At 44.8% G+C, this 23,215-nt stretch overlaps 1 protein-coding gene and 1 long non-coding RNA gene across 3 annotated transcripts in view; one reads left to right on the top strand and one right to left on the bottom strand.

Annotated features, from left to right (window-relative positions):
- LOC308588985 overlaps window positions 1–9,518 on the top strand; it is a 46,722-nt gene extending 37,204 nt beyond the window's left edge. The window contains exons 2-3 of the long non-coding RNA XR_014008995.1: window positions 1,719–1,801; window positions 7,461–9,518. This is a non-coding gene — a long non-coding RNA (uncharacterized lncRNA). The remainder of the gene's footprint in view (window positions 1–1,718; window positions 1,802–7,460) is intronic.
- A 7,312-nt stretch (window positions 9,519–16,830) lies between these two features.
- The window catches only part of LOC308588950 (uncharacterized protein C11orf24 homolog), a 30,110-nt gene continuing 23,725 nt past the window's right edge, over window positions 16,831–23,215 (bottom strand). For both annotated transcript variants that reach the window (XM_081197692.1, XM_081197693.1), the window contains 2 exons: window positions 21,334–21,447; window positions 16,831–18,881 (listed from right to left, as the gene is read on the bottom strand). In XM_081197692.1, coding sequence (XP_081053818.1) covers window positions 17,707–18,881; window positions 21,334–21,447 — 1,289 coding nt within the window. In that variant the 3' untranslated portion in view covers window positions 16,831–17,706. The remainder of the gene's footprint in view (window positions 18,882–21,333; window positions 21,448–23,215) is intronic.

Raw genomic sequence — 23,215 nt, 5'->3', positions numbered from 1 at the left:
AGTTTGTTGCCTCTTCTGACTGGAACGTCCAAACAGCCTCTTGGTCCTCTCCCTGTTTTCTATTTTTTATTTCTTTAGCTTGTTCCCAGAGAGCTATATCATGAGCCTTGAAAGTTTGAGACAAGAGGAAGTGCACATATAGGCACACAGAGAGATGCCACTTTTGCACATGATTGGAAAAAGAGATGGAAGCATTGTGGGAAGTGGACTGTCCTGAACCCCTGTCTTACCTGGCAGCAAGTCAGTATGTCAAGTCTCCAGCCCAGGGTCAATTCATGCGTCCAAAGTCCTGCAGAGATCCTGAAGCATCCAAACTGAGGTCCATCGACGTCGGCAGCTGAGCAAGCACAGCACCTCAGGTCTGCCACACTTTTATACCTTGCATGCTGATTGCAGCATCTGGGCTTGATGAGGCATGCGACCCTCACCTGTCCAAGCCTACTCCAGCTGAGGATTCATACTCATCTTCCCAGAGCTAGTGAGCTGGGCGGCTGTGGGCCCTCGCCTGCCTCAGCCTCCGAGCGAATCACGCCTGCTGCTTCCTATGTCTCAGAGCCCACCATGTTTGTGGAAACAGGGGTCCCTCTGGCTCTGGTGATGGGTCCTGCAGCTGTGGCTCCTGTGCACTGACCCCCATCCCCTCCTTATGCTCCCTCATTCTGTGAGTACTTCCTACACCAACCTCTCCTTACCCACGCCCTGCTTGACCCAGTGTGCCCCAGTCCCGGCTACACCTCCTTGCCGGGATCCTCTTCCTCCTCCCCAATGTCCTGCCAGCGCATGACATGGATGCATAACAGCGCCATTTCTTCACATATGAGTCTAATTGGGCATCTAGTTGACTGCAGAAAAAAACCACACTGTTAGAGCGAAAAGATCCTTGGTGGAAATATTTGTATACTTTCGGGAATGATTCACATGGGTCAGAACTTTAATTCAAATGATTCGATCCTGTGCCCTCTTTTTATGTAATAGCTACCATCTTGCACCATGCAGCTGTCACATAGGTGTTTTTTTCTTTAGTAATGGTCTTAACTTTTATTCTTGCTTCTGTGTCTTTCACAGGAGCTTAAGCACTCTAGCAACTTAAGTTAACACCACAAGTTAAAATAATAACAGCTTGTTGGCAGCAGCCTGACCTCCAAAGGGCTACAATCATTAACCATCTGGCTGCCAGCTACAATACCCAGCAAACCAAACAAGTAAAACTGCTGCCTCTGTGCATGAAGTTGCCCTGCCAGCTGACGAACAAAGGTGTGTCAGCTAGTTATCCTTCCAAACCACTCCAAGAGGTCTGCTCAGTGTACGAGACAATCATGGCTGCATCCCATTAAGCAAATGCCCCCTGGCAGTTTTATTTGGATTCTGCTTGGTTTTGATGAGAAACTGACATATTGTGGAGAACCTGGAGACCCTTTTCAGGTATGAAGCTTAAACAGTTTTTGAGTCCCTCTCTCTGTCTCTTTCTCCACCCCCCTTTTATCTGAATGGTTAGTTGTTGTTAATACAAGAGAGGAAGAATAAGGAATTGTAAGGCAACATTCTGGTTAGTACAGATTTTACATCAGAATTATCAAGAAACTGAAGCAAGTATTGCTTTGAGCATCATGTGTAAAGATGCCACGCATCAATATAAATGCTGTTCAACTGTTTTCCTGTGAAGAGAAGCACCTAGAGGGTTAAGGTACCGCTAACTTATTTGCTTTCTGCATTTGTAGTGCTGTACCATAAAGAAGAGCTCCAGTCTCCTAGAAGGAAGCAGCATGACAAACCATAGGTCTTCATAAACATGTGATTGTTGGTATATATATACCAACCAGCCTGAAGCACCAGCCTGAAGATGACGAGTGAGACCTCGTCGAAACGTCGCCTAGACACCCCAACTCTTACACGGGAAGATACCCGAAAACACCAAAACCTGCATATATATATATATATATATATATATATATATATATATATATATTGAAAAGCACATTAGAAGAGTCCTGCTGTTTCTAACAGTAGGGGCAGAACAAAGTGATCATGGCTAGTATTCTACCTGCTTTGTGCATGCATATTTTAAGTCAGATCAGAAATGCTAAATGCACTGTTTATAAGGCCATTTCATAAGCTACATGGATGCAACCTATCATGCTTGTCCGTACTAGGGAGCTGCAGTTCAAATATGGTTCCCTAATGGTCATGTTTTTTGAATTATGGTGCTGGAGGAGACTCTTGAGAGTCCCATGGACTGCAAGAAGATCAAACCTATCCTTTCTGGAGGAAATCAGCCCTGAGTGCTCACTGGAAGGACAGATCCTGAAGCTGAGACTCCAGTACTTTGGCCACCTCATGAGAAGAGAAGACTCCCTGGAAAAGACCCTGATGTTGGGAAAGATGGAGGGCACAAGGAGAAGGGGACGACAGAGGACAAGATGGTTGGACAGTGTTCTTGAAATATGAACATGAATTTGACCAAACTGCGGGAGGCAGTGGAAGACAGGAGTGCTTGGCGTGCTCTGGTCCATGGGGTCACAAAGAGTCGGACACGACTAAACGACTAAACAACAACAACAGTGGTCATGTTCCTCCTGGATGATTGATTTCTAGAGGGTAGCCATGTCTCTTGCTTTCACTACAATAGTCTGAGTTCTGTAACACCTTAAATACTAACACAAGTATTATGGCATAAGCCCCTGGAGGAGAAGGCTATCAGTGGCTGCAAGCCACAGTGGTCATACCCTGCCTTCGTGGTTGGAGGCAGTATGCATCTGAACACCAGTTGCTGGAAACTGCAGGAGCAGACAGTGATGTTGTGGTTCAGCTCCAGCTTGCAGGCTTTTCACAGGCATCTGGTGGCCACTGTGAAAACAGAATGCTGGACTACATAGGCCATTGGCCTGATCCAGCAGGGCTGTTTTAAAATCTTTTGTGAACCTCATCAGATGCATGGTCTCTAGTCCACAAAGGATAATGCATGAGAAATTTGATAGCTTTTAATTTAAGGTGTGCTTCAGGATGTTTTGCTGAACGATCCACATGCTTGCAAACTTTCACACTGAACCATTCTTTGCAAAGAGGCAGGTTAAGAACAGAGAAGAAGGAAGGCAAAGTTCTCCTTCCTTCCTTCCTTCCTTCCTTCCTTCCTTCCTTCCTTCCTTCCTTCCTTCCTTCCTCCCTCCCTCCCTCCCTAAAGGTTAATGGGCATGCCATAACCTCTTTACTGCACCATGCATGATTCAGTCGCAGCTGCGGCTGGGATTGTTGCTGGAGAGTAATGTGACTTCCTCCACCTGGTTTCCTGCCATCAAGCTCTCTCTCTGGCTCACAGATGAGAATCGCTTCCTTTCCCTGTGCTCTGGCCAGAGAGGCAAAGTGGAAGAGACCATGGTGACACATTTGTGGCTCTGGAGCTAGGGACGAAAGCACAACTGCTCCTGAATCTGCATACCTTCATTCAGCGTATCCAGACAGGTTGCGCAGAACAAGTAGGATGGGTGGAAGACAAGCATGACAACACTAGAAGCTTATACAGATAAAAGAATCCATTAGTGAAGCTAATAAAGAGCAACAGCTGTGGCTGTGGCTGGGGGTGTGAGTAACAGATGTCATTCATCCTCTCTCAAAATAGTAACACACACTTTCCCTACATTATCTGGAAAGAAAGAAACATTTGTCAACTAGGGCAGATTTCAGAAGAGGAAACTGTTTTTTGAGGCGTTACCCACAATTCCTCAGCTAGAAAACAACTTGGACATGCTGACCCAAATAAAAATTCCTCAAACGAAGTCCAAGGGCAGTTAACCACAGTTTAGGTCTGTGGTGTCTGTGAAACTGGTGCAGAGCACGTAAATATTGCTTAGATGGAGACCGTTCTCTTCTACAAAGTTTCCACTGGATCTAGAACTGACAGGTACTAGCTTCAAAATATTTCTAACCAAGCTCAGGTGAGGTTTAACTTTAAACTAACTTATTTTGATGTAGACATTTGTACTGTGAAGTACAAAAAATAATGTATTTTGTTAATTGAAGGGCAAGATATATATCAATAAATAAAATCAATATGTTGACAATTTTCATCAGTTTTTTTTTGGGGGGGGGGTTGTTTAGAAGAAGAAGAAGAGTTTGGATTTGATATCCCGCCTTTCACTCCCTTTAAGGAGTCTCAAAGCGGCTAACATTCTCCTTTCCCTTCCTCCCCCACAACAAACACTCTGTGAGGTGAGTGGGGCTGAGAGACTTCAAAGAAGTGTGACTGGCCCAAGGTCACCCAGCAGCTGCATGTGGAGGAGCGGAGACGCGAACCCGGTTCCCCAGATTACGAGACTACCGCTCTTAACCACTACACCACACTGGCAGTGTCAAGCTTAATAATAGCCAGCCATCTTCTATATTTAAACCTCACACACAAATAAGGCAAATAACATGTTAGTATGAAATTGTTTTGGTGGTTATAGAAGCAGCAGTAGTTGATGTCAGCAAAAAGCTTTAAGGGAAATGGTAACATGTCACACCTGCTGGATCACAGGCACATTTACGGTAAGTTGCAATTTGTATGTCTCAAATTATTCAAACAAGGAGCCATCGTTCAATAAATTCATAATCATAAAACATACATAAGACATACCAGAATCGGGACACTAGATGCAATACATGAATACACATCTGATTGGATTACTGTTCACAAAGAGCAAAGGGTAGTGGATCAGAATACAAATCTGAAACGGGTGGAGATTTAGGGCTCATCCAGACTTCCTTCTGCGCTGTGTTTCTAGGCACAGGCCAATGCTTTACAGCTTGATGTCCAATCGCTTTTCTTTTGCCCTGGTGCTTTCCCTGCAAATACCATCTATGTACTGCTGAATCAGAGCAAACGACAATCTGCAGAAAACCCAAATTGCTGTTTGTTCTGATTCAGCAGTAAAAGGCAGGTTTTCATGGGGAAAGTGCCAGGGAAAAATAAAAAAATAAAAGGTGCTTGGCCACGACTCTTTAAAGCACAGACCTGTACCTTATAGCTTTGGTTGCACATGAACATATAAACAGATGGATGCAGAGACGTCACTAGTCAATCCAGCCCTCCACTGTGCGGCTCTTAATGGCCATTCCAGTTGGATGCCGAAACAATATGAAGAAATAATTGGTAGGCTTTTTTGTTGTTAATAATTTATTGTGTGACTTTATCTCATTTTAAAATGGTCACTGCATGCTGACTTGAGGGAACTTGTGCTGAAGGTGGCTTATAAATAGTGTAAATAAGTTTCCACAGTGCATCATTGCCACCCCGTGCCATCTCAGCTAGTACCTCTTCTCTGGAGGATTATGTGTTGGGTGAGCCCGGCATTTAGGGGTATCTCTCTTTTCAGGAAATGCATAGCATAGTGAGAACAAATGGGGAGAGGGTTATCCTTGTCATGCCCTAGCTGCTCCGCTGTTTCCAGTTCCAATTCAGACAGGCAGTCTGGACACACACACACACACACACACACACACACACACACACACAGTCATCAATGGTATCAAAAGCTTCTAAGAGCTCTAGGACAGGAGGTACCACTTTTCGGGAGGGTGAGGTGGTAGGCATTGTGGAGGGCACCCAACGAGTTTTTGTATACATCAGTTGAAGCACCAGGTACATACGAAGGCCAAATAATTATGACTCACTGGTCGTAGCTCCTTTCAGATAATCTTTTTTTGTAAAAATTCTTACTTTGGCCCCAAAGATGTCACAAAAACTGCATCATCAAACACACACACTTTGTTGAAAGGAAGAAATGGCTGGTGGCTATCAATATCTAACTGATATTAAATACGGAAGACAATACACACACACACACATTCAAAATAAAAACGATCATAGAAGCAGACAAAAGGAAAAATTCACATACAACACAATTCCTATGAGTAAAAAGCCTTACAGAAAAGGTGTTCACAAACCTAAGAAAGACCAGCACACAGAGCAGCCCACTCCATATATTTAAAGCCTTCACATTCTTAAGGAAAGAATGAAGTCAAGGTATGCAAATTTGACTCAACTCCTCACCTCCCACACACATCTGGCACAACAGGATGCTGGACCAGATGGGCCCTTAGCCTGTGTTCATACATGGAAAGTAGCAATAGCAACCCTTAATGCATGTCAGTGTAAATATTAATACACAATAACAACACAAAACGTTACAAGTTTGGCTGTCTTGATTATTGTGAATGGGTCTACCGTTATGCTTTTGCATACCCTGGAACCTGATGAATGAATGAATGATCAGGGGCTTAAACAAAAAGGACTTAAATACTTTAGTTTTCTTTAGCCTTCAGCTAGTGGGTGAGACAAGCAGACATTAAGTATGCTATAAATTTAGGAGCTGTCTTGCGATGGGCTTCAGGGTAAGCTGTGTAAGCAGGCCATCCTTGGAACTTCCTGCTGCTTGATGAACTGGGATGAGATAGACATATGCCATTTGGTAACAGTATATTTCATGACTCCTGCACATGGAAATTGAAACTATTTCACTGAACTAGGAATAACCTTTTTACCATAGCTTCTTGCCCCCAGATATAATACATGTTTTATCTATCAAGAACATGGGTCTCTGAGGAATAAAATGTGCAGACTCAATCTGTTCAGCAGGCCTCCTACATCCAAGATCTGTGGGTGGGTGGCAAGCTAGCTCTGGACAAAGGTTGCATGGAAATTGTGTGTGTGTGTGTGTGTGTGTGTGTGTGTGTGTGTGTGTGTGTGTGCAGAAGTCTGTAAATAGTATTTGGCCAGTTGACAATGTGAACTTAATTCTAAGCTATTCAAAATCATTGATGACCAGGACATTTTTAGTTTATAATTTGAGCAGATTGTAGTAAAACCTACCCATAAAATCCTGGAAACTGTATTCAGCGGTCCTTGAGGGGTTCAAGATATCATAAAGAGATCTTAGGGGTTTGATGACATATACAAATTTATCACGCAAAATGAGGTTCCATGTACTGGGTAGTGCTTCTGCTAAGAAGAAGAAGAAGAAGAGTTTGGATTTGATATCCCGCCTTTCACTCCCTTTAAGGAGTCTCAAAGCGGCTAACATTCTCCTTTCCCTTCCTCCCCCACAACAAACACTCTGTGAGGTGAGTGGGGCTGAGAGACTTCAAGGAAGTGTGACTGGCCCAAGGTCACCCAGCAGCTGCATGTGGAGGAGCGGAGACGCGAACCCGGTTCCCCAGATTAGGAGTCTACCGCTCTTAACCACTACACCACACTGGCTCTCAAGCTGCATCTCTTATACGTTTGGGGTGACCAGTAGATTTTTTATGAAATAAATCTGACTGACCGACACATTGTGAAGCCAGGCAGGTACCCATAACAGTACCACTGATCTGAAGACATAGATTGTCACCTGTCTTCCCCATGATAACCTCAGATTACTAGTCATACTATGGCTGCCTGCCTGGTTCCACCTAATGCCACCCATCATTCTTCTTCCCTTTCACAGGCCTTGGGTGGTAAGCCTGCTCTTGCTTTCAAGGAGCCACCTGACCTCAACTACTATGGATCACCTAATGGAGATACAAAACCTGCTGCTAATACTGTCACCCCACCTGCTCAAGCCACCCTATGATGGGACCAACCAGCCCCAGCTATTCTTTTAAGCCTTCACTTACCTGCACATCTTCTAAGGTGATACATTCCATCATCGACAAGCAATGCCCTTTTATCATTAGCATGGGTCAAATTGGTCAGTATCTACAGAAGACAATGAATACAACTGAAGCTGGACATTACAATGATAAGTCTCAGAAACCATTCTAGGAGCATTTGCTGTAGATGTGAAAACTCATGATGCTCCAACAAAAAAACATTCAAAAGTGGAACTATGCTGGCTGTGACAGACAGGAGTTGTAGCTCAAAACATCTGGAGGGCACCAGGTTGGGGAAGGGTTGGTTTACGCTGTTGATCTTGCTGTGTCCCTGTTAATCTCCCCTGGCTGCTCATTAGTCCTGTAACAGGTGACAGTTACGGTAGCTTGACTGGATCTTGCTTTTGTTTGTTTGGATTCCGTATTCATGTGTGCTCTGCATGGTATTGTGATACACCTACTGTTGTACCTTTGCATTTCTCGGGACCTTTTGGACTCACTTTGTGCTACAAAATATTATCCTCGATACTCAAGATACAAACACACATGCACACACTTAGATGACTCTTTCATGCATTTGGCAAAATGATCTTCCACTCCCCCAGTCTATGCCACCATAAATGTTTAAATATTTAAGCTGCCCCAAGTCTTTGTTGTTTTTACACACCAAACTTTTATTGCTTTTTAAATGTCTTTAACATGATGGTGAAACACACACACACACACGGAGAAATCAGTTTTGGATTTTTACCAATAGTAGTGATAACAATAGAAATTTTAACATTTTTTTCTGATTTAGAGTGCCAGCAAGTGGTACTGCCCCACATATTTTAAAAAGATGCTTTGGAGTTGGACTAAACTGTCAGCTTTAGCAAACTGGTTTGAATTCCCTGCATTGTGGCAAATTTGTCCACACCTATATAGAGAAGGACTCAGTGTTTACTAGCTTGAGCATAAACACAGACCCCTATATTTATGTAGATCTCACAACTGAAACATTGAACTTTTCAGGCTGGGCTAATGCCACACACATATGGCTGGGTGGTTATTACAACATATTCTCATCTGGTTGCTTCCTTCTTGTTGGGCAAGGAATAACAGGCAAGATGGAGGATCAGGATATCAAATATGACAAATCCTAAAAGCCTGAGGACAGAGAACCACCTAATAGCAGACTGCATCAGTGGGAGGGTAGATATTATTTTTGTGTCTGATTATTATTTTTTAAATGCATTCTGATTAATCTAGACACACTCTGCTTTCATTGACATGAAAGTGAGCAAACGGATACTGGCTCACTGAGTCTATTCTCCTGCCAGTGCAGGACGCTCTCTTCCGCTGCAGTCTTTTTGTTTGTTTTCAGAGGCCACAAGATTTGGTCCACTCGCCTTGGTAGGCAGGGGCCTGACATTGTCGTCAGCAGCCTGACATTCTCCAGAAGCCTCCACAGGGCCCAGCTCTGCTTCTGTGATAAACATCTGAAGAGACCTTCTCTCCCTCCGATCCCACACAAGTCGAAGAGGGTGTTGTGGTTAATGTCTCACGAGAGACATGCAGTGTCCCACGGGATCAAGGCTTCCATGTGGTCACCACACTTCCTTTCCCTCTTGGCTCATCCACATGTGCTTTCCAATGGATCAGACTGCATACATCATCCCAGGCTTGGCTATGAACAGAAACTCCAGCTGCCAGAGGGGGTTCTTTTTTGGGGTGGGGTGGATGCAGTATGAATCAATATTGTTAGTATTTCCTAAAATGTTGATATCATTGTTTCATGATGGAAAAGGATTTCTTCCTTAACATTCCAAAGTAACATACATATTGGCCTGAATATAAGCCACACTTTCCCCCGCCAATTTCTGACCATGAAAAGTTAAGTGCAGCTTATATTCACTACCTTATGCGGCCGGCAAAGCAGCACGGCTCCCCACTCCCAGGAAGCAGCCTGGGAGCACAGGGCAACGACACACAGCCCACCTGCCGCTCCCAAACCTTCCCTGAGCCACCAGAAAGAAGGGGGATGGGGGGAAGGCTGCCGGCAAAGCGGTGCGGCTCCCCCCCAGGAAGCAGCCCGGGTACTGTATTTTCTCCCCCCCCCCCGATTTTAAAGTTGCGGCTTATTTGCGGGTGCAGCTTATATTTGAACCAATACGGTAGTTTGGATACAGCAGTACAGTGACCCGATTCCAATTATAGGGAATCCAGTCATCAGTTTTCTTTCACTTGACATACACTCCTGTACATCTGTTTTTTCCATCCTTTTGCAGTGTGTGAGTTTTGACACAATGGAAGTGGTATGATTCGGTGTGTTGTCCAGAGCTGTTGGGAGCTTATACTAAGAAGTTTTGTTTCTGTTTGCTGCCAAGCCCTGTAGTGGGCTACTGAATTGCAGCATCTGCAGAGGCCCAACATCTACAGACCATGGCTTGATCATACCCTCCTGGGCTGGTCACTGGATCCACTTGGACAGGTAGGACTATAAGAGGGATTCTTGTTCCTCTTAAGCAAAACAACAAAGTCTCCCTGAGCTCTGGTGTGGGCCTGGCTTGTTTCTTCTCCTGTTTTGTCCTTTGGTCCTTACTTTTGGCTTGCTCTAGCCTCCTTATTTGGACTTGCCCTTCAGCCTAGGCTTCACCTAAGACTGCTGCCCATGGCCCAGCCCTAATATGCAGCAGAAGTAGCAGCTCTGTGAACAGAATGTACAGACCTGCTTTGTCTTTTTCTTCTGCTGCCCACACTGGGCTCTGAATACTCAAAAGTCCTGGGAAGAGGAAGGAAGTAAATCTGCTTCTCCATCACCCAGACACCTGGCTTTCCCTGGGGATTCCTCACTCTGCCTGCTCTGAGCCTGGGGCAAAGGACCGGAACAATTTTGGCCCACATATTAAATGTACCTTGAAAACAAAGCAGAACTGGAAATGTAATATACTTATGGGTCTCAGCCTGAAAACAGGCCCTGAAGAATACAGAGCTGGAGGCCTCCGGTTCAGACCTTGCTTCAGCCTGTGGCTTGACCCAAGTTATTCTGTCTCAGGGATGGGGAATGTTTTCAGCTGAAAGGCTGCACTTCCTCGTGGGCAACATTCCAGGAGTCACGTGGCCATAGTGGTGGGACCAAAGGTGAGAGTGGGAGGGTCAATGGATGTGACTCTTGCCTTTGTACAATAGGCTTCACCCCACACCCATGCCTCCATCCTTCAGCAAGGATAGGCATTGTCACAGCCTAAGGACACATTCCACCTAGGCAGAAGCACTCAAGGAGGGAGGCAGGCAGAGCTAGTGAAGCTGTGTGTGACCTAGAGAGGGTATGTGGTCTGGGAAAAGGCTCAAGGGCCAGACAGGGAGGCCTGGAAGCCACATTCAGCACCTCCAAGGCTGAGGATCCACACCCAATATAAAGGTTACATGTTATGAGCAAGAATAACACCCACAAGTTGTGCAAGTGCCAACACTTCAGTCCAAAGCCTGAACGCTGCTATTGAAAAAGGATAACAGAAGACTACATGACTTGCTGCGTCAGCTGCACCCATCCCAGAAGCAAAATGGTGAATCTGTAAGAGGTTGTCTCTTCAGATTGCTGGAGTGAAAATGTGTGCCATGTCAATTCACCTTTGTAACTCAAAATGTTTTTGAAATGGCCACTGAATTAGAAATGGGTCTCCTTCTTAATGTGAATGCAGGAATGAGGTCATGTCCAAAGTGGCCATGCCCTGGCTTTGCTAATGTGAATTACAACCACAACTACTTGGTTGAAACTTGGGATAGTTTGCACCAGGGTTGGGAGGGGGGCTTTAAAAAATAAAATCTTCTTCCTTAAATAGGTTATTACATTTCGAAAACCCTATCAGAAAGAACTGCATGGTTGTCCAGAATTTACAAAGAACTTTGTAGTTACAGAAATCTGCTTTGCAAAAAAGTGGGGGCAAACCTGGTACTTGATTGTTCAATAGCATCAAGCAAAATGGATGATGGGAGCAGATAAAATGGGAGGGGCACAGGGAGAGTCTGACAGATGGGAACAGCAATGGGTGGATGTCCACTTCTACACATTTTGATGCAGACCTTTCTAAATTTTCCTAGAACCATATGCCTCTCTTTTAAGCAGCAAACACTGTTTTATATGCCCACCACCTACCAGGTATTTCCTATATTGCAGGTCAGCTTAGTCAAGGCAACTGCCCCACAGGCATGTGAGGGTGATCTGGTTGTGACATCTCTCATCCCATTGATGGCCAGGGTTGATTCAGTTGTTCTGACTGGCTAGACCAGGTGTCCCCCTCCTTTCCTCCCTGATCCACATGTATCCCCCCAAACTGACCCACAGTAAAACTCCAGTTGTAGAAAAGCCCTTAACTGAGCAGAAGATCCTGCATGTGACTAGGCCTGTTCTACCGCAATTTGGTTCTCATACAGCTTCCGCCGCTAATCTTGGTGGTCATCGTTTCTCTGAAATTAATAAGCACACTGAGCTGCACAGACAGACTAATTACTGTCCTTTGCAATTAAGTTGTTATTCATCACTAATGGATGACTATAATTGGGTTCTAACTTTTGCGAGCTATTTTGGTAACCACATCTCTGTCCGAGAAACACGTCTGAAAGTGAATTTCGAGTAGGGAATGAAATTTTACATCCAGGTCTCTCACTCATTGCTTGCTTCTGGTAGTTTTATGGCTGGATTTCAGAGCCATTAGCCATGAAAGTTATTGTCTCACACACGCAGAAGGGCAGGATGAATCAGAGGAGGAGCTTCTCTCACCCAAGGGTTTCCTGCTGTGCCAATACTCCACTGAGCCTTAAAGTGTTGGGCTAGTAAGTGGGAACTGCCAGCCAGGCCTGTATGGTTGGATGAGGCAGGTGGCTGTTAACCTTCTGCTGGCTGCTCTGGACAGCAGCAAGATAGGCTCCAGGTTGGGGGGGGGAGGGGGCAAGATGAAGTTGCTGTGCTCTGTCACCATGTCAACCCCTCAGAATTTGAATTATTTGGGGGGGGAGACGTTGTAGAAGAGCCCTGAATAGGAATACAGAAAGCTGTCTTACACTGAGTCAGAACACTGATCCATATTGCTTAATATTGTCTACACTGACTGACAGGGACTCTCCAGGGATTCAGGCAGGATTCTCTCTCAGCCCTAGTTGGACATACCAGGGACTGGACTTGGGGACTTTCTGTATGCATGCAGATGCTCTTCCACTGAACTATGGTCCTTCCCTAATAAAATAAAAACTACAAACCCCAACCTGATCTGAGGGCTGGCCCATGTTATTTTGCTACCTAAGGCAAAAGACATCCACCCCAATTCCATTTGCAGAAGTTGTCTATACTGGTAGTTGAATCTTACTTCAACACAGGCAATGGACGACGTCCTCCAGCACACCTGAGGGATGCACAAGGGCTACAACAGCTTAGACTCCCTTGTCAGGCCATAGGCTAGGTTCTCATGACTTCCATGATAACATTGGTCTCTCCCAAGTTACATCTGGCCCTGCACATTTGGCAAGTTATACACTCGACTTAGTGTTCTATGCTGGATAGGACAATAGTGATAGGTGGGTGGCAGAATCACTACTGCTCCTTTGACCTAGGCAGATTGCTACCTAGTTCTATCTAGGCTTCCAGGGACTTCTGACCTCTCAAGAATTAGACCAGTCAGGATGGGCACAGAGGCTGATGGATTCCCAGAGAGTGCTCATGGCCCTTGAAGATTTTCCAGTTTGGCATTGTTAGATGTCCTGTCAAAACTCTGACTGATCCCTGGAATGGAGAAATATCCCAGGTGACTGGCACAGGGCTCAAAGATGCTGTTCAGGACAAGATCTTGGCCTGGAGTTCTGGAATACTAGAAAGCTTAAGGCAATGGCTAGAACATAAATAGGGGAAGACCGGCAGGGAGTACAACTGATTATAGTGCAGAGTTCATTTTAAGGCCTATGCTGTGGGAGAACCTTCTCTGGGTGCCAGGTGAGGAGCAGCTGCTACTGAAGAAGCTGTTTTGGTGGTAGCCTGCAAGGGGGGGGGGGGAGAGACTGTAGTTTAGTGGCAGAGCAACATCCGCTTTGCATGCAAAATGTCCAAGGTTCAATCTGCAGCATCTCGAGATCGGACTAGGAGAGACTCCTGTCTGAAATCCTGGGGAGGAGCTGCCAGTCAGTGTGGGCAGTGCACAGCTAGATTGGACTGATGGTCCAACTCTCTGTTATGAAATGTCCTCCCTAGACAGGCTTGCCTGATGCCCATGTTGCCATCTTTTTAGCACTAGGCACTCAACAGGGCTAAGTTAAGTTTTCACTCTTAGTTTCTGGCCCTTGACTACAGTAAAACTGCCTGCCAATGTTTATCTGTTTTATGCCACCTGGAAAACATTTTGCTGTTGGGTGGCCTATAAAAAATAAAAGGCACATGGAAATGAAAGAACTGCATTCTCTTTCCTTGTGTACTCGCCGCCTCAACTTCTTTCCCTTCCTGTGTTCCATCTCCTGCATTAGATTTTAGATTGTAAGCTCCTAGGGGCAAAGACCCGGCATCTTGCACTTTGATGCCAAATGTCAATCACACTGACAGTGCTAAAAAAATGCTGACATAATATGTTGCTGGGAGGGCTTGGGAAAAGGTGACAAATCCAGCAGCCTGGAGGCTTCAGGCATAGTGATTCCTCATTTATCTTACTTGCTGCCTACCCCAGCATGACAGACCTAGTGCATTAGACACTGAACAAACTATGTACACAAATTTTTGTTTTTTAAATTTTTTTTTAAAAAATCTGTACATTCCTAACGAAATAGTTTCATTTATTTTTAATTGAGGTCAGCAGGATGTTGGGTCATTTCAATGCAATAGTGGAACGTCTCACATTCAAACGTAGTAATAATTAGAGTTATAGTTACAAACACACATGAAGAGTCCTCAGCCAAGAAAATAAAGAGAAACAGCAGACAAGGAATGCAGGAAGCTCAAGTTCTGGAGACATCGCCTGCTTTCAAGAATCTGTCAGGCAAGGGAATCCATATGTTTCATGAGCAGCACAGCAGTGCACCCTATTGGCTTATCCCTGTCTATACAACTAAAAATACAAATTAACTCGAGAAATCACTGGGAATTGCAATAATTAAAAATGAAAAAAAACAGCTCCCTTCCCCACAAGGCACAAGTGGACACCTGCAATACAATTAAAGAAGGAATGGCAGTGGTGGGTTAGCTTGACTGTAGTGGCTCCACTTTGAGAAAGGAAGTGTGAAGTGGTTTGGCTCCCACTTGGTCTCCACATTCTGCTTTGCAGAGGAATTCAGAACGTGTATTCCATTAGGACCCCCTTACTTCAGTCTAGAAGTAAGAGCAAGGCTCCATCAATAAGACACATATATACAGTGGTACCTCGGGTTACATACATTTCAGGTTACATACGCTTCAGGTTACAGACTCCGCTAATCCAGAAATAGTACCTCGGGTTAAGAACTTTGCTTCAGGATGAGAACAGAAATCGTGCTCCGGCGGCGTGACGGCAGCAGGGGCCCCATTAGCTAAAGTGGTGCTTCAGGTTAAGAACAGCTTCAGGTTAAGAACGGACCTCTGGAACAAATTAAGTACTTAACCCGAGGTACCACTGTAAAGCTGTATCATACCATTTCAAACAGCCATGGCTTCCCTCAAAGAGCCCTGGGAATTGTAGTTAAGAGTGCTTTGTGTTGTTAGGAGACCCCAGAGCTCTCTGAGAAGAATGACCAATCGTTAACAACCCTAGGAGTTCTAGCATTGCAATGAGGTCTCCTAACAACTCTCGGCACCCTTAACTACCAAAGTGGTTTGACACAGCTTTAAAGGTACAGCACAGATGGGGGCCCAAGTTACAGGTTCTTTCTTGATGGTTATCCTTTAACAAGGTCATAAAGTATAAGGTCATACCGTATAACTTTGGGGTCTACATACTGCCACTAATATGGAACAATTTCAGAAAACGTATATGATGAGAAAATATAATTTAAGTGAATTAGGAATGGTGAGGTTAGCTCATTCAGTCTCTTTCATTCCAAAGCTTCTAAGAAGCCCCCCACCCTTCTGCCCACTTCTTCATAAACTAACTTGCCGGTTACAGAATTTGGCTAGCCTTTTGTAATCGGCTATATTCATCTGATTCTTCCTTGGCCAGAGGTATCAAAACTCCCCCCCCCCCCACGCACTGCAAATTCTGTCATATCCATAGATGATCTCATAGGATGCTATCTTACACCAAGTCGCACCATTGGCTCCATCTAATTCAGTGTTGCCAACACTGACTGGCAGCAGCTCTCCAGGGACATTCCCAGCCCTACCTGGAGATGCCAGGGATTGAGCCTGGAACCTTCTGCATGAAAAAAGCAGATGATCTACCACTAAGCTATAACCTTGCCATTTATAAAACATTTGTTTGAACCAACAAGTTACATGTTGAAGAGCTGCTGGAAGAAGCAAGTGTATAGTGAAGGCATTATTAAAACATTAACACACTTGTAAAAGATTGGGGGGGGTTAATTTAAATAGTCAAATCTGAGCGGGCAAAGATCTCAGGAGGACTTCCTATCCTGCCCAAGCAGCAGTCAACCTCATCCAAAAAAAATCAAGGTTGGTAGATAATCCAGTCTCTGTTCTATGAAAATGGGAATATCTCTATGTGATTGTGGGGCTCTCTGTTAGATGGGCACACGGTAAAGTCTTTCAGGTAAATTGCTTTACTAGCTGAACTACTGCCTTTTCACCCAGGACCCAAGAAGATCAGACCCCAAACTCTGAATGCTCAATTAGACCTTTATTTAACACAGTGTGAGGGGGCTTGGACTTCTTGTAGCTAAAGGTTGTTTCCATTAAGCATATTCCGCGTGACTTTTGTATGATGCATGCTGGTCTGATGAAGCCTTAAACCATCCACAAAACTGGAACCTTTTGCATTAATCATTGGGCGTCATGATTCAGATTGGGAGCCATGAAGGCTCAGCAGCCCTGAAATCAAAGACTGCTTATATACCTGGCCTGTGCCCTAAATGCACTGGGAACAGTTCACAAGAGCGAGATACACAGGGAATGAGGCAGGGTGGGGGAATCACACAGCTGAGAAGAAAGTGTATGAGTGTCTTGATCTAGGCAACCGGAATGACTGGATCTTAGAAACTCAGTTTGCTTGCACATTCAGGTTATCAGAAGGCCTTATATGAGGAATGGGGAGTGGCAGAAGGAGGGGGGGGACACAGTAAGCAAACCTTTACATGCCCTCCAGGGCCTCGTTTATTGAGTGGGTACAAAAATAAAATCATATAAAGATGCAGAAGCACCCCAGCGAAGAACAGTCATGATTAGGAAACAGCACAGCATGAACATGGCTTAGTACACACATTTTAAAGAAGCAGGGAGCTCACTGAAATAAGATGCCTGTTCTGCCAACATTGCCCCTGACAGGGAGCCTTAGGAATGCCTCACGGTTCTAAAGAGCTTTCCGTCCAGCACTCATAACCTGCCAACAAGCATGGCTCCTAAGGTTGCATCTCAAGCCAGCAGCATCTCCCGCAGCTGGTTCAGTGCTGTAGCTGGAAGCAGAAAAAAGGAAACGTACCGTATGGAAGGGTCACCACCTAGGCCAAGGGGGGGGTGCACCTGTCACTCTTCAGGGTTCTGACACCTGCACCAATGCTGCCAGTCCTCTGCAATCCATCTGGACTGGCAGCAGTCCACACAGTGCCTTGCAGGCAGAGACAGCCCCTTTCTGCTTTTTGTTATGCAGGGATAGGCAGGGTATTAACAGAACTTGAGGAACAGGAGCCTAGGAAGCACCACAGTCCTCAGAGGAGGGCTGCTTGCAGCATTAGCCCCTCTTTGCAATGGCAAAACAAAACTGGCACAACAGAAGCAAAAACTGAGAAATAATATGTCAATGGCAACCTGATGGTTAAAAAAAATACTTTTAGAAGTAGAATACATGGCATTTCTCCTACATTGCACCAAAGGTTATTTGGAAGCACTTTCAGTTGGTCTTATAGACAGAACAGGGAACTGAAAGACAAGCCACCCATGGCTTTCGACCTCCCACAACAAGTAGATGTATATATTGAATGCCTCGCTTTGGATTGCTATTGCTTTCACATCTCTGAGTCTGCATACATCCCATTGATTAGGTAGTCCACTTGGGTGTAGTCTTTCTTCCTGTAGCTCTCATAGGCCTGTATCACAAACAATACTACAATTGTTACAAAAAACAGGACTCCAAACAGAAGCACTGCTAAGAGCAAACTAACATCTACTGGACGATAGCTACCCTCACTACCTGTGTCCTGCTGATCTTGGCCTTGGTTTATGGTTACTGATTTGGGCGGTGCCACTGGACTTTTCGTTGCAAACACTGACAAGGGATTTGTATAAGTTGTGACAAGCACTGGTTGACTCGTAGCACTCACAGGTTGCTCTGCAGCGGTGGTGGTTTCAGCACCCTTTGAAGTCACACGAGGCGTTACCCTATCTGGAGTTGTCTTTACAGCTGTTGTGAGTTCAGCTGACTTTGTTGTTACTGTGGTTGGTCTCTTGGTTGTTTGAGATATGCCAGTGGCTGTTGAAGTTGGTAGATTCTGGGTGGCTGAAGCTGGTGGATTCTGGGTGGTTGAAGCTAGTGAACTCTGGGTGGCTGATGATGGTGTATTTTGGGTGGCTGCATTTGAATATGAGTTTACTGGGCTTCTTGAGCTGCTTCCAACACTGCTAGAGTTCACTGGTACAAGAGTGCCGGTTGCCATACCTGTTTTGTGGGTTGTGGGAAGCACTGGATTGTTTGCTGCTGTGGCAAAAGTAGTAGGAATAGTCCTGGGAGGAGTTTCTGTTGTGTTAGCAGCTCCCAAAGTTAACTTACTGGTCTGTGCCCCTTTTGAACTTGATGTACTGTTAACAGTAATAGCACTTTCAGTTAAATGGAAAAGTGTGGGAGGCAACGATGGTTTCTGAGGGGGAGTGCTGGGACCAGAAGTCACATTTGGGATGCCACGAGTTGTGTTACCATGAGTTGTGGTTACGTTGTTATTAGCTGTGGTTATGGCTATTGCTCTACCTTGGGCGATGGCAGCGATCGTGGAAGTGGCAGTGGTAGTTGTGCTGACTGCAGTACCTTCTGCTACCTTCCTCTCTGGAGCTTTTGGCAAAGGAGGCACTTTTGTTTCTGTCTCAGCAAGTCTTGTTTTATTCAGCGGCTCCTGCTCTCCAGCAGACTTTCCTGTGTTGTTTGTTTGAAGGGCTCCTTCATGATCTCTCCTTTTACGGATCACAAATTCTGGCCAAAAACAAAACAAAACAAAAGACCAGAGACACAATCAGGAATGGGCTGCAGATAAAGAGTAGATCAAATGGCAGTTGATAAAGAGAGTCCCAGGAGTTGTACTTTTGTGGTGCCACCTCCATTTACAGTGAAGGAGAGCTATAGAATCTACCAGCTGTGATACATCATTGATTTCCATCTATAGAATTGCATAGATTGATACATATAATACGCACCCTAAATACAACTTGCAGTAAGCGAGCAGATATTGCTTTAAATAATTGGTTGCATAGATCTTTTAGAACAAAACATTTTTAAAGCAGCTGCCATATTGCAAAGACTGAACAAAGGCTGAAGGACTGGTTCCACTGACTGACTCCCATACAAGCCAAGGCATCTTTAACCTTCAGAGGGGACAGTAACAAAGACTTTGTTGGAGACCCACCTGATACACCTCAGGTCTTGTCTGCTTGAGGGAGTGGCTGAGGCACACAAGATGTACATATATAAAAAAAGAGAGCCTTGTCTTTCACACAAGGGAAGAAGACTTTTTAGAAATTACTTAGCCTTCGCCTGTGCCACAAGAGAAAGTTGGCGGAGGTGTACAGCTGAATGTCTCCAAGGAAGTGATTGAGCTCCTGGGGCACCAGTTGTTTATCCTTCTGTTACTCAAGGACAAAACACATCTTAGAAGTCCTTTCTGGATCAAAATTCAAACTCGGCTAAATATCAGAAAGAAAATAAAGAAACATATTTCTTGTCACAACTATTCACTCTTGGCTGCAAGAACCTGTTCAACTTAACATGGCAGCTAAGTTCCTGAGAAGTATTTAAAGGCCAGAAACAAGCATGAAAAGCTGTCCTTTCAAAAACGCATGTACAGCAGAACTTTCTCACACCCTTTACAAGACTGATTCTCCAGTTCCTAACATGCTTCGTTTTGTTATGGTGTCACTTGCAATTAGAGCAGAAGACTCTGCTGTTGCAAAATCCAGTGTTAGCTACGGATGCTAAAACCACTCCAATTACACACAGAGCCTCCAGTTTCTGGCTTGAAAACCAACAGGAAACAAATGCCAATATTACCTCCTTTCCTCAGGGAAACAAGGGTGCAAGGATAAACAGAAAGAGCACCCAGAAAAGCAATGGTAGAGGCACTTTTAAAAGGGGGACAATCTAAATCAAATTGTTTCAAAACCGCACAAATTCATATCCGAGCCTTAGTGTCAGGCAGGATTGTCAGACAGGGTTTTGGTGGGACCTGGTTGGACAAAGTACTGACAGTGCCAGCTCCCACTTCCCTCCCCTCTCACAGGAGGATTGCTTCATAATCCTCAATTCCTGCTGGCCTCCCAAGCATCAGAAGGCAGACGGACCCTTCAGTCACCCACAGGCCTTTGCTGGTGCAGACCATGATGTCTTGATCCCACCCTCTGCCACTCCCCAGGAAATAATCAGATTCATAGTTAACTGAGCTAACTTTCTCTAGGATTCATGAGTTGGTCATGAGTTGGAGAGGCAGTGTAGTGTAGTGGTTAAGAGCAGTGGACTCGTAATCTGGTGAAATGGGTTTGCGTCTCCGCTCCTCCACATGCAACTGCACTTCCACCTTGGGCTAGTCACACTTCTGTGAAGTCTCTCAGCCCCACTCACCTCACAGAGTGTTTGTTGTGGGGGAGGAAGGGAAAGGAGAATGTTAGCCGCTTTAAGACTCCTTCGGGTAGTGATAAAGCGGGATATCAGATCCAAACTCTTCTTCAAACTCTTCTTGGTTAGACCCTGGAAGGGATTCACCTAACCAGCCCTGCTAGTGGAAGCCTTGAACAAGGACCTCTCCCCTGCACACTGAAAATGGATTGGGAGACACACCCCCCCAAAAAAAAGAAAAACAATGTGCAGGGGGAGGAGAGGGAGGAATCATTACACTTGGCAGACTGAAATGCTTCCACAGATGGGAAGATTGAAAGAGCATGGCATTCCTAGGGTGGGGAGCCTTTTCTATCTTGGAATCCAGATTATGGAATACTTCCCTCAGAGTATTTTCCTCATTGCCCACTGTTATGCTGAAAACTGTATTCTTTTGGAAGGGTTTTTTTTTCTTTAGTTAATTCTCTGCCTGGCTTTTTTTGTCCTTCTGATTCTGCAGCTTTTAATTGTTGCCAGTTTTTTAATATTATACTTAATATTGTTACATTAGACTGCTTTGTCTTAAGACACCTTGAATATTCTGCCTAGAAAGGTGGGGCATATGTTTTTAATATAAATAATCAGTCTCGCAAAATAGCCTATAATCACATCCAAAGAATCTTTACCTCTCAAATGAAACTTGTGGAAATCTGATAGAGCCCCCATTAAACACTGTAAACATCTGGATGGTGAGGTAAGAGAATGTTGCCTTTAGTAACAGCAATAGCTGCTGCAGCAGCAGGTTTTTTAATCATGAGCAGTCCCATTGAATCCAAATTACCTCCCATTAGTTCTTTAACATCCTGTGTGCTGGCGTTCTGACATGCACTCAGCTGAGGACAGCGCAAGAGGACACAGCGGCTCTGATATAGCACTGACCAGCAGTAGAGATTACCTAGAATAGCACACAGGAAAGGAAGACCATCACTCTCACTGGTATAAAATGAATCACATTTTATCCTATTAGCAGAGTTTTCGCATGGTAACATTTTTACTTATTTTATTTTATAAAATGTACATACCGCTTGATTGAAGAACAAAACCTCAAAGCGGTTTACAAAAAAAAGACAAAACAATAAAATCATTTCCAAAATTTTACAACTGTGATTTAAAACATACAGAGAATGAAAACTGCAATAAAATAGACTAAAAGAAATTAAAACTCCTACAAAGCTCTAATCATCTGGGAAATGAACAGCACAAATACTAGACTGCAACAGTTTGTCAACAATATTATACTGCTTCCCTGAAAAAATGAGTAAACAAGGACAATAATGTCACAGATAAGGGCTAGTGTGCAAGTAATGAGTGAGGATTCAAAGGGGTCCAGTTACAATAAGAGTTTTGTTGTAAACAGTGTTAGTGGGACAGAAAGCTTACAACATGGGTAGGCAAACTAAGGCCTGGGGGCCAGATCCGGCCCAACTGCCTTCTACACCCGGTCTAGGAATCAGCATGTTTTTACATGAGTAGAATGTGTGCTTTTATTTAAAATGCATCTCTGGGTTATTTGTGGGGCATAGGAATTCGTTCATTCCCCCCCAAAAAAAAATATAGTCCGGCCCCCCACAAGGTCTGAGGGACAGTGGCATAGCTGTCAAGTGTCCCTTATTTGAAGGGACAGTCCCTTATTCCAGCGCCATGTCCCGCTGCTGTCCCTTATTGATGGATGTCCCTTAAATGATGTCCCTCAAATTTCAAAGGAAGCAGCTCCTCTCCCTCCCTCCCTGCCGGCCAGGGAGGCTCCAACTATGTTGCTTGGCTGTGTTGCTCACCCAATAAGAAGTCTAAGAACGACTGGGGGGGTAGAGCTTGCATGCCTTGTGTGTGGCTAGTTAATGCAAGCTGAGGGGTTTTTTGAATGCTGGACGCCATTTTGTTGTACGTGCTGCTGCAAACTTTGCAGTGCAAAGCCAGGCCGGGGAGCCATCTTAAGTTGAGGCTGCATAGGCCTTGTGGTACATGTGATTCAGATTCTATTCAGTTGAACCTCTGGTTACAAAGTTGGTTAGACAGTGTTCTCGAAGCTACCAGCATGAGTTTAACCAGACTGCAGGAGGACAGGAAGACTGGAGTGCCTGGAACAGGTGAGGCTGCAGGTCCCTTATTTTGGCTGCTGGTCCCTTATTTTCAAGGCTGCTGGTCCCTTATTTTCAAATCTGTAAGTTGACAGCTATGGACAGTGGACTGGCCCCCTGCTGAAAAAGTTTGCTGACCCCTGGGCTTACAAGCTCCAGGCAAGTCCCTTCAGATAAAAAGTAGAAGCAAGATACAAGGAGAAGGCAGCTACAAAGACTTGCATCACACGGCACGTGCTTTGAATGCAGAATGTTGTTGGGGCCGACCTTTGAACTGTTAGTTAAGAAAACCTCCAGCAAGAAAACTAGGAAAAGTCCCACATCTGAGGACTTGGGAGAACCTCCCTGCCAAATGAAGTAGACAATGCTGGACTGGAATTTGTGTCTTACGATGACAAGATAAGAAGCTGGGCACATTTTACTTAGAGAAGATTGGTGGTAGGGGCATGATAAGCAGCTTCGGGCGGGGGGTGGGGGGAGCCACAAGAGAGCAAACCCAACCACTTCCTAACTTAAAGTAGCAGCATCCATAAAAGCTAGGTAATGTGAAAAGTTGCTTTGGGAAACTGAAGTCCTCTTCCCTTA

The sequence above is a fragment of the Podarcis bocagei genome (genome assembly GCF_964188305.1).
Source record: "Podarcis bocagei genome assembly, chromosome: 1".
Classification (NCBI taxonomy): domain Eukaryota; kingdom Metazoa; phylum Chordata; class Lepidosauria; order Squamata; family Lacertidae; genus Podarcis; species Podarcis bocagei.
Note: the sequence above shows the minus strand (reverse complement) of the source record. Positions and strands in the feature narration are given on the sequence as shown.